Genomic DNA, 15309 nt, shown 5'->3' with positions numbered 1-15309 from the left:
TTCGCCGCTTGCTAAGCATTTAGCCGCAGCATCGGCTGCAGGTTGTGCATGAACCCCTTTTTGACACGCAACTCGAAGCAAAAGTCCGACGCATGTTGGTTGGACATATTATTTGTTAAACTGATTGCTGAACGCTTAGAAAGGATTCCCCATGTATGTCCCTCCACAGATATCAACCAAATACTAGGTAGCACCCCCTGCCGTGCGAAATCCGCCGGAAGCTGCCATGCCGCGGCCCTCGCTCCCCGGCATTTGCTTTGGCATTTAATTTGAATCTCTCTTTGTGATGAAGCTTATTCTGAAACCCCGACCTATATGATACATAATACTTCAGCCATCCCACCTACCTCTGAATCCTGAGTGACACGACCATCCGGATCCTACGATGCCGAGTAAGGTCGCAACATATTATCTCTTCAACTTCTCTCGGGAACTCTCTTCTTTCCATATTAGCAGCTCCGTGCAAGGTTGCATCACCTATTCCGCATAAAGCCTAATCGTTGTTCATTTTACATGCTGTTACGCTAGACGGAAAACGAGTACGAGTAGTTCATCAATAGCTGCTTGGCCGGAGCAACAGAGCCGATACGAGCATCGTGGTAGATATGATAAATGCGGAGCACTAACGACTCGGATTATTCTAAAAAGCACTATGAAAAATCTACTTGTGAGAAAATAGAACCGACGCTCCCCGGATTGGTACCCGTACTACTGTGTAGCCGAGATGCAGCGCCTATACGAAAGAAAATTCAAAGATAACCAACTTCGGCTACTAAACACACAACGATAAAAAAGGAAACAGCCAATAGGAATTTAAAATACGGCCATTCAAGCCCATTCTGATGCTCCTCTCGTATTCACTGCTTTGAGGTCTTCTTCCACGGACGTCGGAGGTGCAAGTTGTTCCATTTCTTGACCCGGAAGAGGTAGTACAGGGTAATGGCCGTGAAGATGTTGAACACGATATACGCCCAGACGATGCCGTAGTTGCGCCATCTGTCGCTCCAGAAGATCTCTGACCCAGCAAGATATTGGTCTGCATTGCTAAGCTGGCAGTATGCGCACTGAGTTGTCGACGAGGGATTCTGCAGTTGTCCTGGTGCCTGCTGGAGGAACGGTGCCAAATACTCGCCGCAAGTCTGGCCGGAGGGCGGGTTGAAGATGGACAGCTCGCTCTGGGAACAAATAATTTGTCGTCCGTGGAGCTCCGTTGCAACTATACCCGCAACCCAGTACGTAAAGACTGAGACGCGCCACATAAATAGCCAGAATCCCGGGAGCGCACTCGGCACCTGCAACACTCCGTTGAAGAGCGTGCTCATCAAGACCAAGAAGGTAACAATGGCGGAAGCCGTCTGCGCATCCGGCATAGCCACAATGATCATGTGAGCAAACGAGCTTGCGAAGATGAAGAGCTGCATGATGAACAAGAGGACTAGAATCTGCCGGATGGAGCTCTGGACCCCGACAACAGGGTAGTAGAAGCAGGCGAAGACCAGGATGCCCATGATGATCTGATACGGAATCTCGACGAAGACGTTGGCAAGGATGAAGGCCTTCCATGAGTACGCCTTGCTTGGGCGCTCGCGGACCTCGTACAACGATCTTTGGGTGACAAAGAGTGGTTGAATCTGAAGTTGCATCGTTAGCTCACACTTGAACTCGCATACAAAACCGGAGCCATCTTACCTGTTGCACAATGGTAGAAAATATGGTCGTAACCATGAAGACGGAGAAAATCACATTCTGCATTCCCGCCAACGAAGAATTGGCATTGAAAAACGAAAACCCAATGAACAGTCCTGCAGCGATACCAAGCAGAAACTTGGCGAAGATGTAGCTGGGCAGACGCCAATACTGCTGAAAGATTCGGTATGTAACTTCCCAAAGCTGAGTTGCGAAAGGCGTGGCAAACTCGGATTGAGAGGACGCATCTTCCACAGTCGAGCCCTCGGCTAGCTTCTCTTCATGGAGGCGATCGAGTTCTGTTTGGACCGCCTCGAATTCAGAACTGGACTTCCATACCGAGGGCCAGTCTTCACCCTTGTCATTGACTCCGTTGTTCACAATTTCGAGCATGTACTCGGCTGGGTTCTCCTCGTCGCCGCATTTACGAGCTCCGTGTTCCTCAAAGTAGTTCAAAAGCGTGTGGGAATTGTCACCAATGTTACCAAAGTACACCGTCTTTCCGCCTTTGGCTAGGAAGAGCAAGCGATCAAACGTCTGGAAGAGGATGGCGCTGGGCTGATGGACGGTGCAGAGGATTGCTTGACCTGAATCGGCAAGTTTGCGAAGGAACGAGCAGATGGCCCACGAACTCTGAGAATCGAGACCACTAGTAGGTTCGTCAAGGAAGAGCAGTAGCTTCGGCTTGGCTGCGAGTTCTACTCCGATAGTGAGGAGCTTTCGCTGCTCAACGTTGAGACCTTCACCCGGAACACCGACAACGGCATTGGCAAACTCCTCCATGTTGAGCATCTTGATGACTTCTTCAACGAACGCGTACTTCTCCGCCTTGGGGACAGATTTAGGCTGGCGCAGCATGGCACTGAACCGCAAGCTCTCGCGGACAGTAGCAGTTTCAAGATGCAAATCTAATATTCGTCAGTACCCGGTTAACAAATAAAAGTGTTGTTCTACCCTTGTTGACTTACCCTGTTGTTGGACATAACCAGTCTTCCTCTGGAAGCTGAGATCTCGTGCCCTGCCATTAACAAGCATATCGCCGGTAATGACGCCCATGGTAGTTCGCTGGGCGAGCACATCGAGGAGGGTCGTCTTTCCTGCACCACTAACACCCATGAGTGCGGTCAATGTGCCTGGCTTAACCCAACCCGAGACATGATCCAGAAGTCTGCGGTCCTCGCTCTTAATCTTGATGTCGTAAACAACATTTCTCCATGTGAAAAGGTCCGTCTGAGGCTCTAGTCCGTTGATATTGGCGTTAGTATTGACGACATGGAGACCTTTCTCATCAACCCCATCGTCGGTTCTAGCAGGACCGCTTTCACCCTTCAGAATGTGTGCAGGAACATGGCCTCTCCGGAAAACAAGAGCCTCAGCAGTACTTGAGGTTGACGAGTTCAATTCCGTAGCAATAAAATACACCGCCATGAAGAAGAAGAGAAACCCCAACAAGATACCAAAGTTACGCCACACGCGAGAATAATAATACTCGTAGTTGGTCGCGATAAAAGCGTCGCCGCTGACGGTAGTGCTACCCGCAACTGCGCCTGCAACGGGACAGATGAAGGAATCGCCGACAGTTGGGGTGTACGGCGGCACAAAACTACTACCACAAGGGAAATCCTGGCCATGGAATTCGTTTGCAACTAGGATCTCAAAGGCGTAGTAAATGGGGTTGATCCATCGAATCCAGCTGAACCAAGGATGCATTGTTGGTACTGTAATGGTAAATCCTGTATAAATAACAAGCGCGAGGACTAAAATTCCAGCAAGCGACATGGCCTGCGAAACTGTCCTGGTGATTGCAGCCATCGTTCTGAAAATGGCACTCATGACGAATATGGAGACATAACCAATAAGATAGTAGATGAAGAACTGCGATGCCGTTCTCCTCAAGCCAGACATGAAGTAGAGGATGATGTTGAAGACCGAAGCAGTGACAAACTTGATGGGAATGTCGGCGGCGATACCCGCAGCTGCTTCGGTGGCCGGGTGGTAAAATGCATACGAGGCATGTTTCTCGACAATTGGTCGCTGTGCATATAAACTATTGATTTCCGATATCGCTGTCAATGCATTGAGCAAGATGGCTACGAACAAAACCGAGCCTTTGGCGTAGAATCCATCTGTATTATTAGGGGTGTCGAAGAATATGGAGCCGATGATGAGAGCCATGACGATTTGGACCACGGTGGATGCCATTGTTGCGTAGATATCATTCCATATGCGCTGATAGGCTCGTATGGTATTGAACTTGACTTGCATTGGAATGCTGATGATGTACGGCGACTTGGGTCGCATTCTCTTAGCCTGCCTCAAGTTCTTCTGTTGGCGGAAATGCGCAAGACTCTCGCCTTGGTGCTCGCCGCCGAATTGTTCGTCGTACCGATCGAGATCTTTCTGCAGAGCGCGGAACTCGGGCGATTCTAGCCAAAGCCGCTCGAAGTCTTCCGGAGTTCGAGGCACCTTCATCTCCATCCCCTGACGAGCTTGACGCTCCACCGGATTGGTAACTGAGGTCAAGAAATCGCCCGTGGTTTGGCGTGGAGGGCAGTACCAGCCTTGTCTCTCGAAATAGGCCTTTGCCTTACTCGCTGGTCCAAAGTAGATCTGGCGACCGTCGTATAATACGGTCGCTTTGTCGAAAAGGTCGTAGATGGCCTGGCTGGCCTGGTAAATGGCAACGGCGTTTGCGAGATTGCCCAGGTCGGCAGCATTTCGAAGTGCTTTGACGAATTTGAAGGCTGTTGCTGAGTCGAGACCTCGAGTGCTGCAAGTCCAGTTAGACAAGGAATCGCGGAGTAGACAAAGTAATAATGGACAAACCTGTTATCCCAAGCAGAAAACGGCGAGCCGGCTAAGACCATTTCCGCAATACTGACGCGCTTTCGTTCACCTCCAGACACGCCGCGAATGAAATCATCGCCGACTTTGGTATTGTAGGTATGCGTGAGGCCAAATGCCGCCATGACGACCTTGGCGATATAGCGACAGTATTCAGCGCGAGGCATGTTATGGGCTCGATGGGATGGCGTTCGAACTGAGGCGGCGAATTCGAGGGTCTGCCCGACAGTAAGATGAGGAAAGTGTCTGTCGACCTGGGAATTGAATTAGCAACCAGTAATGAGCCAACTTTGATGTAGAAAGTCCTACCTCCTGATTGTAAATCGCTTCACCTCTGAATTCCTTCTTCATCTGCTTTTGCGGGATGCCGTTGTAGCTGATATCCGACTTCTCTCCAATGTTCAGACCATGTAACTCGCCACAAATCGATTTAAGGAGCGTGCTACAGCCAGAACCTGGGCGCCCCAGTACAACTAGGAGCTCTCCGCTCTTGACGAGTCCATTGAAGTTGTGAAGAATATGCTTTGGCTCCTTTTTGCCGAAACTGAAGAACTCTCCAAGCCTCAGGGGTGCGGTGAGAACAGAACCCACTGTATTCTGAAGCTGAATGGCACTACCCGAGCCAAATACGTCAAGATTTCGAAACGAGACGCCTATTTGACGGTCTGCGAGGCCCTTTTCGCCAAGCTCGCGGATGAATCGAAGCAACCATTTCGAGAGATCAAATTCGCGACGATCAGGGTCGAGAGAGGCATCGTACTCGTCAACAGTGCCAAGACCCGTTGATTGACGGCGAGGAGGTGCTCCAGCTTGAGATTGTCGGCGAGAAAGCGCAGTTGCGATTCGTTTGAGCTCGGTCTTGTCTTCTTGCTCCATCGACTCTTCGTTGTAGGTGTTGGAACGACTCAGGGCCGAGGGGAAAGTGCTGGCGTCATTATCGGAATCTCTCGAGTGTGTTTCGCGTGGGTCTCTCTCTATCGGTGATTTACTCCCTTCTTCATCTTCCATGATGGCGGAGAACGGGCGGTGCGTTGAGCTGTCGAAACCCTCCTCGACAACTTCCTTTCCATCTTCGTGATGAGCCATTGTCGCTTGAAGAATGACTGACCATGAACCGTGAAGCTACCAAGGGGAAACGCCAAACTTAAGCAGACGAGAGTTTGTATAAGTAGTCGGCCGATGACATACCATCTATACCTTAAACCGGTGCCATCTTGACGTAGTCCGGAGCCGGGTTCGCGGAGTCGTAGGCCATGCCTAGGGCCGGCAGCTAGCTAAAACCTTGTACGGAGTCGAGAGCTTGGCCGTCTCAACACGGTACCTTCATACCGTGCGCATTTGGAAGCAGATGGAAAACTCAGTGTTGATGCTAATGCACATCAATTGATCGACTGGCAACAAATTGTCATTGATTGTCGGGTTGGCGGGTTTTACAGAGCCCGCCATGGCAAGCCCGGCGAATTCCCGGGGAGGACGGAGCTTCACCAGTGTTTATTCCGTCATGCCCTCCGTGGGACCGGAGCAGGGGTTACACGGCAGTCCGTTTGCCTCATCCGCAAGTTTGAAAAGCTGAGCTGGGCGTTACGGAGTTCTGTTCGCCGTACATGCGGAAAATACTGCTACAGCCATCGTCATTGTGGATTTTGCAGTATGGCGGAGTCTCAAAGCCAATCCTTGGCTACCTTGGCGTCTCTTGATGACAGACGCGTGCATTGACGGCGGGCTTCACATGATTCTCGGGCAATCAGTTCAACTAGAGCCTCAGCCGAAGCTCTCAACTCTTCATCTCGTACACTGGGGAGAACCTCCAGCTAGGCAACTTCCAGAGAGGAAGCCCTTGTGGCTTTCGGATAGTTGATGGACGGCGCTGACTCTGTTTGATGTTCAGCTTCCAGCCGAGATCCTGGGATTGGTTCCTTGAGATTGAGTTTGGGCCTCATCGCGCTGTCGATGCATCCGGCGTGTGGACCCCTGTTAGCCGCCGGTCTCCATTCCAACTCTGTAATTGTGCTTGTACGAGTGCCTTGACGGGTGCCCTTTGCCGCGCGGGTCATCTTGGAATGAACTGATCCAGATCCCAGCTCGAGCTTGGCAGTGCCAACGCAGACAGCCTCGACGGTCGGCATCCATGCCGAACAATGGAGTAGATTGTCCAAGTACCGAAGACGCATCGGATCTCTGGGCCGCGGGACTCGCCTGCTGTGGCCTCAGTACCATTGTGGCGAAATGGCGTCTCGGTATGGCGCTTCTGTTTACGAGCGAACAGCAAGCCAGTTTTTTATTGTGAGAATAGTTGCAAAGCCACGAACTGGTGGGGCTGAGATGACATTGGCATGATCACGCTGCAACCATATGCCGATGTATTTACATGAAATCTATGAGCAGTCAGGTACGACTGCATTGACATTTACAACTATCTACAAATTCACAACTCCCCACAACACACATCATGACAACTTACTCTAGTTTGTTTCAACCGGCATTTGCATTTGCATCTTAGCAACACGAACCAGATCCGTGTGGCCCCCCTAGTGCTAGCGGACTCGCCGGTTTAGCCCTGCCAGGCGGAGGCTGAATTGCGGCGAAGCATCGGGTCCGGGATCTTGACCCCTCCTAAATCGAATAACCCGAGACTCCGATGCTGGGCAATGACGATATCCGCAGCTCTGTGGTTGGCATTCGTACAACCCAACCTGCGACGACACTCAGTTCATTGATTGTTGAACTAGAAAATGTCGCTCTCTGGTCTCAAGTCCGTACCCGAATCCCGGCCATGCTCGTCGTGCCATCATCCACCAAGTTACGGCAGACCGACTGCGGCCCTCTCGAGCCTTGGTGGTCTGCTTAAAAGCGCCGAATCTGGTTGTCTTTCCTGCTCAGTCTTAAGTGCTGGTATTAAGAGTATCATTGGCGATGATGTATTCGCAGATGCCCAATCTCAGGACTCTCTCGAGTGGCTCCGCATGGACATGGGCATGGGGGTTTCGGGCCAGAGTCTCAACTTAACTCTCTTTAAACGCGAGCTGGAAATATCTGTTTTTGCTCCACCACAATCTAGTGAGATTTAATTCCCTGTACTCCCTAAAGTGCAATTATATAGGGGTCAGGGGCTGCATACATGTATAGAATGCATCTAGGCTTCTGGCGATGCTCTTGGCAAATTGTATGGCATGCCACACATCAGTGCTAACACACCTTATTCCGCTAGAAACCCCTGGATTCGAATGCTTATTCCCTACTATTCCGGTCGGAGTTTTAAACCTCCCTCGCAGAACAGACTCTGGAGCTAGCCTCGAATGGGTGGCAGAGAAGCTCGAACACTGTGACAACAACCACGAGTGCCGCCAGAAGAACTCTGATTCAACAGGGGCACGGCCACAACGAATTCTCGATATTGGCTCTACAGATAATGATCAAATCCGACTGAAAATATTTGACGCTGACGATGTCGAGATACCCAAATATGCTTGTTTAAGCCACTGCTGGGGCGCGTCAAAACCTTCGAGTACCACCACGGCCAATGTTATCTCACACGAAAGGGGAATCCCCTGGAGTACACTGACTCCCTTGTTTCAAGATACGATAAAATACGTGCGGAGATTAAGCATCTCTCTGTTGTGGATTGACAGCCTTTGCATTATCCAAGATGATAAAGAAGACTGGAGGAAGGAGGCCGCTAAGATGGCCTCAATCTACCAAAATGCATATCTAGTAATCTCCGCATCCAAATCTTCTGGTTCTGGCGATAGCTTATTCGGTGAGGTCGACGAACAACTGAAACCCAGCATAATTCCTGTTCCATCTCTAGGCCAAGGATCCGTTGTGTGCTTTCGCAAGTCATTGACTCATATGCCTGGATACATGGATCAAAAGTTCGCTAAGCCGTCTCCGCTCCCAACCTTTAACCGTGGATGGATATTTCAAGAACGGCTTTTGTCTTCTAGAATACTTCATTTTGGACCACAAGAGCTCTCATGGGAATGCCTACAGGAAACTGCCTGCCAGTGCACGGGATATTATGCTTCCACGGCCACTATTGATCCCGTTCATATGGTACATACAATGGCTGCGCTCCGAACGTTGAACCCGAAAGCTGTTTTCAATCAAAATTATTGGAAGAAATTATACGGAACCCAGCAAGTCAAGGCCTGGCATATGATAGTGGAAGATTATACAAGACTTTATCTAACCTTCGAGAGCGATATTTTCCCAGCGATATCTGGTATCGCTAAAAGATTCCAATATTCGTTGGGATCCGAGTACGTTGCTGGAATGTGGACAAACTCACTGATTGACGACCTTGCGTGGCATAAAGAAAACACGGCCGGCGACTCCACAAAGCAAATCGAATGGCATCAACGTCCCAAGGCATGGCGAGCTCCGACGTGGTCATGGGCAGCAGTACGAGGTCACGTTGAATTCCTCGATATAGGAACCGGTACGAGCGCTTTGTGTAAAGTTGAAGAGGTGAAATGCTCTACTTACCAGGCGGATCCTACTGGAGAACTTAAGAATGGCTATCTACTACTACGTGGCTATCTCATACCGACATCAGTTCAGTATAAAACATCTGTAAAGCCAAGCGAAAGGAAGACTTTTGAGTTATTCGAACTCGACATTATGCAAGGACAGGTGGGCAATGTATGGGCGGACTACGACTCGTCAACACCAGGAGATGCCTACATTGCGCCTGGTACAGCTGTGAAATGCTTCATACTTTCCACTAGGCTTGACTCAGGGTCGTTGATTCTTCTCATATTGAAGGAAGTTGGGTATGATGACACAAGATGTTGCGCGGTATGGCAACGATTGGGGCTGGTCCAACTGTCAAAACCGCCCACCGTCCTTGCAGAAGCGAAGAATTACTGGTTCGACGTGTTCAAAGGGCGATTAAGTGATGAAACTTTAGTGAAGATTATATAGCATATATCTATCTGTGTGGGATGCGCTCATCACACGTTAGTTAACTAGGGGAGTTGGGTCAGGAATGAATGACCCGGTGAAGGAGTTCATCTTCCATTTGATGATACGGACCCCATTATATTGCTGCATTCATGGACTCTGTTGAATAAGTGTGGACTCAGGAATGTTCAATATCTCACAAATGCTGGCTATATGAGATAATTCAGCCTCAGCAGGTGAGTTAATCCTAGGCCAATTGGTCTCGACTTCAAGAGTAGCTAACTGAGATGGGATTCCCTATTTCCATTTGTATTTGCACATTTGACTTCATCCAAAACCTGCTTGTGCAATTAGCAGACCCCTCGCATAGACAAGTCTTCTAGTTCACTCTTTCATCGATACCCTGATGGCTGAATAACATAGCTGATAGGTCAAATGAAGAATACTAAGAGCCTATCAGGATATCAAATGAGGAAAAGTATTCGCATTCACTATCGTTCGAGGGATTAAAAGACTAATAGATGGATAGAGATACCCTGCGTCAGGTTATGACTATAAACATACCACTACGCTGAGCCATAAGGAGGAATCTGGAGACCTGTAGGTTCCAAGACTTTAAGCTTCTCCCTCATGTTTTCCTACAGGACTCATAACCCTTCGAGACAATCATACCTTTGCCACTTCTGTGTCATCCTATGCAAACATTTGAAGATATGAATGGATACATGATTTAAACCTCTATGGCCACGCCTGGGGATCATTGCAATCGGCGAAGCATTTTGTATGCGGATCTATGGCGAATATTCACCTATCTGTTATAGTATTGCTTACACTTATGTTTACTCACAAGTGGGTTCCACTTCCTCAAATTGCTCAGCAACAAGCATGTACAATTATATATATACTCCTTTATTTTGACCCTTGCAAGATAATCAATAGTCGTGATATTCTGGGGCATTGATCCCGGAGTATTGAACCTGGGGTAGCGGACCGTACCTAGTTTTCTCCACATGTTCAGCAATTGTAAAATGAGATTTATTGCATGGTTTCACACGACCTATGCTATGATCCATCCATCCACGGAGCTATCGGAGGAGTTGGTCAACGTTCCTTTTTGCGAGGAACAGCAATGCACATATGGTTCATTTGCTAATAAGTCAGCAGGGTATACCAACTACAGTAGGTATTTTTGATTACCCTCCTCATGTAAATTTTATTAATTCAATTCATAAATCAAAATGGCAGACTGGATTGGTGATGCTATGCACAGCGGGCGAATACAACTATCCGTTGCCAAAACGTTTAGGCAACTAAAAGAATTTGGAATGTTATACCTACTTAGTTGAGCTAGTTGTTTATTAATTCCGCCGGTATAACGCCTAGGAGAGATATTCGGGAAGGGCCCCCATGTGCTAGAAATATCACGGGGAGGGCCGTGGTTCTTGTCAGAAATTAGCCCCTGTCTGTCGCATGCTCCATCTGCTTCTTTTGGAGCTCCACGGAGCATCATCTGGCCGACCGCCCCCGAAGCTGCAAGGCGGAATTGCATAATGATTCGCAACTGGGGTAAATTAGGTAACAATGTGCGAGTACTCACATACATTTACCTAGTAAGATTTGATGTAAGAATGTTCAATATCGATTCTACTCCACGATATTCATGTTTAACGTTCTTCGGGAACGGTCCGAATCACACCTCGGTGGGACTAAATCTTGTCAGCCTTGGAAATCTATTATTAGCCTACCTATTGAACGGTACTCTAAGACTAGACATAGTTTGGTCTGATATTTCAATAAGGTGAATCTCGAATTACTGCAGTGGTTTTTCAATGTCCAAAGCTCCATTGGCCGAAATATCCCGATGGAACAACCTCTTTCCAATAGAAGGCAATAACACCGAGCAGCAATTTGAGGCTTATAGCTGCTCCACAGCATAACAGCGGTCGTAGATGTCTCGGGCAATGGAGGTGGTGAGGACAAAGCAGGTAAGACAACAGGTGCAAAAAGTCCTCTCGTCAGCTTAATTGATATATGAGATAAATCGTATGCAAGGCTGTTATTCTGATACAACACAACACGGAAAGCAGCATGAAATTGTCTTCTCGTGCCACTTTCCGACTACCCGTACAAACGCCAAGGGATACACCGCGGCATGACCGCATGATACTATTTCGAGTTTGTGTAAACCCCGAGGCGGAGTTTCATGTTCATGGAAAAAATAAAAGTTCCATCGCAAAGTGTTGCCGAACGGAGAGCTTTGGTGCTACCCATGTTGTTGGTTACATAACGTGGGACAGGAAATCGCCTATACAAGAAAGTGTGGCCCACCGTCTCATGTAGGCAAAAACTCTCCGTATGTAATACTACGTACAAAGTCGCCATAAGGGACCAATGAGAGGATAAACAAAGGACAATTGGGTAGCATCAGTACGGAAATTTTACTCCTCCTTTGTGTAATGCACGTGCGTAGAACGTTGGGCCCCAAAATCATTGTGTGATTCCACCCTGCTGGGCGTTGATCCAGTGGAGATACACCACCAAGTGACAAATTAACCTGTGGAGAGCCGAATCTTGTCTTGCAGGCCGGCAATAGATGTGTAGCTTAGTATGTGCCGGGAACTTTACATGTTCGTATGGAGTAATAGTGGGAAGCTGAGATTGCTTCCTGTATGGGGCAAAAGAGGTAGGCAGACACTATTCAAAGATGACAGCAACGATTCACTGGTCGGAACAAATATACAAATAATTGATAAAGAATTTGAATTTAAATCATGTATCTTAGCGGCTGCTATGCCCCATTTGTCTTATATATACATTGTTGAGAAAGCATTAGGAACATTATTTAGTAAGGACCAGCGTGTCCCTTGACATCATAACGGTCAAGGTTCATGACCTTGGCCCAAGCAGCGATGAAGTCGGTAACAAACTTGCTCTGCCCGTCAGAAGAACCGTAGACCTCGGAGACGGCTCGGAGCTCAGGGTGGGAACCGAAGATGAGGTCAGCGCGAGAGGCAGTCCACTGGACCTTGCCGGCGGAGTTTGTGCTCTGGAAGAGCTCCTCGTTGGTGCCGTTGACGACGGACCAGGTGGCGTATGAGCCCAAAAGGTTGACGAAGAAGTCGTTGGTGAGCTGGCCAGGGCGAGAAGTGAGGATACCGGTGGAGGAGCCGTCAAAGTTGGCAGAGAGGGCACGGAAACCACCGATGAGGACAGTCAGCTCAGGAGGGCTCAGGGTCAGGAGAGCGGCCTTGTCAACAAGAAGCTCCTCAGTGAGAGACGAAGCGGTGCCATGGCCAAAGTTACGGAAACCATCAGCCTGGGGTTGGACTAGAACACAAAAACGGTCAGCTTTGATCATGCAGGCGACGATGTAGTTGCCATAACGGGATAGAACTTACGGAAAGCGAAAGTGGAGACATCGGTCTGATCTTGGGTGGCATCAACACGACCAGGGGTGAAAGGCACGGTGACAGTAACCCCGGCAGCCTTGGCAGCCTTCTCAATGGCAGCATTACCACCGAGAACGATGAGATCAGCCAGAGAAACCTTCTTGCCGCCGGTCTGGAACTTGGACTGGACTCCCTTGAGCTGCAGGCGAAATTGTATTAGCAAACCGCTTGCTCAGCATTGACAGAAATATGTATCTTCACTTACAGCCTTGATGACAGCAGCCAGACGAGTAGGGTTGTTGGCGGCGAAAGAGGCCTGGGGCTGGAGAGCAATGCGAGCTCCGTTGGCACCACCGCGCTTGTCAGAGATACGGAAAGTGGAAGCAGATCCCCAAGCAGTGGTGACGAGGTTGGAGACGTTGAGGCCGGGGGCGGCGAGAATCTGCGACTTCAGGGATGAGATATCAGAGGCGGCCAGAGTGGTGTAGCCGGGAGCGGGAAGGGGATCCTGCCAGATGAGAGGAGCCTTCTTGGGGATCTCAGGGCCGAGGTAGCGGGAGATGGGGCCCATGTCACGGTGGAGGAGCTTGTCTATATCGAACTCAATTAGGCCTCCTGTCATTTCCCCAGATGAGTCCACAGGGAGGTTGGTCACTTACACCAGGCGAGACCGAACTTCTCGGTAAAGTAGTCAAAGTCCTTGAGGAAGGTCCTCGAGATGTTGTTGTAGACGGGGTCGTCACGGAGACCGAGATCACTGGTAAGCATCGTAGGGCGGCGGAACTTGCCAGGAATGAAGGGGTCGGGGTAGGAGGCGTTGGCATCGAGAGCCTCCCACTGAGGACCACCATCGGGGGACTTGGTGAGGGTGAAGTTGTTGTTGAGCAGGGAGAAGAGGAACTCTGTCAAGAAGCGTTAGCGTGTGCCCTAGTTGTTGATCACTCGAAAAGGATGCAAGACACTCACCGTTGGCCCACTTGGTGGGAGTGCGAGACCAGATGACTTCGAGGCCACTGGTGTAAGCATCGTCAGCGTTGCCAGTGCCAAAGCTGTTCTTCCAGCCGAGACCCTGTTGCTCAATGCCAGCGGCGTTGGGCTCGGGGCCGATGTTGGAGCCAGCAACGGCACCGTGGGTCTTGCCGAAGGCGTGACCACCGGCAATCAGAGCAACAGTCTCTTCGTCATCCATACCCATGCGGCCAAAGGTCTCACGGATATCAAGGGCAGAGGCCTTGGTGTCAGGGGTACCGTTGGGTCCGCGGGGGTCAACGTAGATGAGACCCATGCTGACGGCTCCGAGCGGGCTTTCGAGTTCTGCCGCACGAGAAGTGAAGTCGGTGCTTCCGTTGTAGCGGACCACGTTGTTGGCAGCCTCGGGGAACATCTCCTGCTCGCCACCCCAGTAGATGCCCTCGTCGGACTGCCAGGTATCCACACGACCAAAGCCGAAGCCGTACGTGGGGAAGCCCATGTTCTCCATGGCAGTGTTACCGGCGAAGACAAACAAATCAGCCCAGGAGAGAGCAGCACCGTACTTTTGCTTGATGGGCCCTGCATCTGGTTAACACTATTGCTCAATTCGATCATTGCCGTGCCATTTCTGGCCTCGGTGATGGAGATCAACTTACAAAGCAGGCGGCGAGCTTTGTCGAGGTTGGCATTGTCGGGCCAGCTGTTGAGGGGAGCAAATCGCTGCTGGCCCTGACCGGCACCTCCGCGTCCATCAATGGAGCGGTAGGTACCGGCATTGTGCCAAGCAAGACGGATGAAGAAGGGACCATAGTTGCCAAAGTCGGCAGGCCACCAGTCCTGAGAGGTAGTCTGGACGGCGGTGATGTCCTTCTTCAGCTGAGCGACTGTTCGACATTAGCATGAGAACTCATTAGATTGAGCATTGAGAGGACCAATAAACTCACCATCAATCTTGGAAAAGGCGCTGGCATAGTCGAAATCCGCGCCAAAGGGGTTGGACTTCTCAGAGAACTGGCGAAGAACAGCCAAGTTCAGCTCGCAAGGCCACCACTGCTTGCTTCGAGTGCCGCCACCAGCAACGGTGCTCTTGCGGGGGCAGGTTCCGAAATCAGGGCCATCGGGGCTAAATCTCGTCTCCAAGATGGACTCGGGGTGTTGAAAGCCGCTGCGGGCAACGTGGGCGTTGGTGTTGCCGTTGATGTGAGGGCAGCCGCCGGCAGAGGCCAGCGGCAGAGCGGCGACGATGGCCAAGACGTTCTTGAGAGGCATTGTCGAGAGGGAGAGAAGCAGAGCGGCCAAGATTGTTGGTCTGGTTGAGTGAGCTGTGTTTAGTCGTGCCGATCATGTCCATATATACTATTTTTTTTTTTACTTCTCTTGTCTCTTTTCTCCTTGCTTGTCCTGCCCACTTGTGTTGCTCGCCATGCCCTCGCCGTGTGCTCGCCGAGGTATCCATACAAACGCATGACAAGGGCACGATGGACCATTGGCCTCATGCGGGCTTGAGGCGTCCGTG

The 15309-nt window shown here is 50.1% G+C and overlaps 3 protein-coding genes across 3 annotated transcripts; 1 reads left to right on the top strand and 2 right to left on the bottom strand.

Moving 5' to 3' along the window:
• Positions 1–857: 857 nt before the first annotated feature.
• Positions 858–5616, bottom strand: Triagg1_3359 (uncharacterized protein; the record flags this gene model as incomplete). The annotated part of the gene is made up of 5 exons (XM_062897643.1): positions 858–1631; positions 1690–2594; positions 2655–4456; positions 4513–4784; positions 4840–5616. 5 exons carry the CDS (start codon positions 5614–5616, stop codon positions 858–860), a joined length of 4530 nt encoding a protein of 1509 aa, XP_062757883.1.
• Positions 5617–7168: 1552 nt separating this feature from the next.
• On the top strand, positions 7169–9453 carry Triagg1_3358 (uncharacterized protein; the record flags this gene model as incomplete). The annotated part of the gene is made up of 3 exons (XM_062897641.1): positions 7169–7368; positions 7418–7587; positions 7739–9453. The coding sequence occupies 3 exons, from the start codon at positions 7169–7171 to the stop codon at positions 9451–9453; spliced, it is 2085 nt and encodes a 694-aa protein (XP_062757882.1).
• A 2821-nt stretch (positions 9454–12274) lies between these two features.
• Triagg1_3357 (CAZyme family AA2) lies at positions 12275–15062 on the bottom strand (the record flags this gene model as incomplete). The annotated part of the gene is made up of 7 exons (XM_062897640.1): positions 12275–12759; positions 12831–13020; positions 13087–13412; positions 13481–13723; positions 13788–14372; positions 14450–14677; positions 14738–15062. 7 exons carry the CDS (start codon positions 15060–15062, stop codon positions 12275–12277), a joined length of 2382 nt encoding a protein of 793 aa, XP_062757881.1.
• Between the last annotated feature and the right edge of the window lie 247 nt (positions 15063–15309).

This window comes from Trichoderma aggressivum, assembly GCF_033847375.1.
Source record: "Trichoderma aggressivum f. europaeum strain CBS 100526 chromosome Unknown scaffold_009, whole genome shotgun sequence".
NCBI lineage: Eukaryota > Fungi > Ascomycota > Sordariomycetes > Hypocreales > Hypocreaceae > Trichoderma > Trichoderma aggressivum.
Note: the sequence above shows the minus strand (reverse complement) of the source record. Positions and strands in the feature narration are given on the sequence as shown.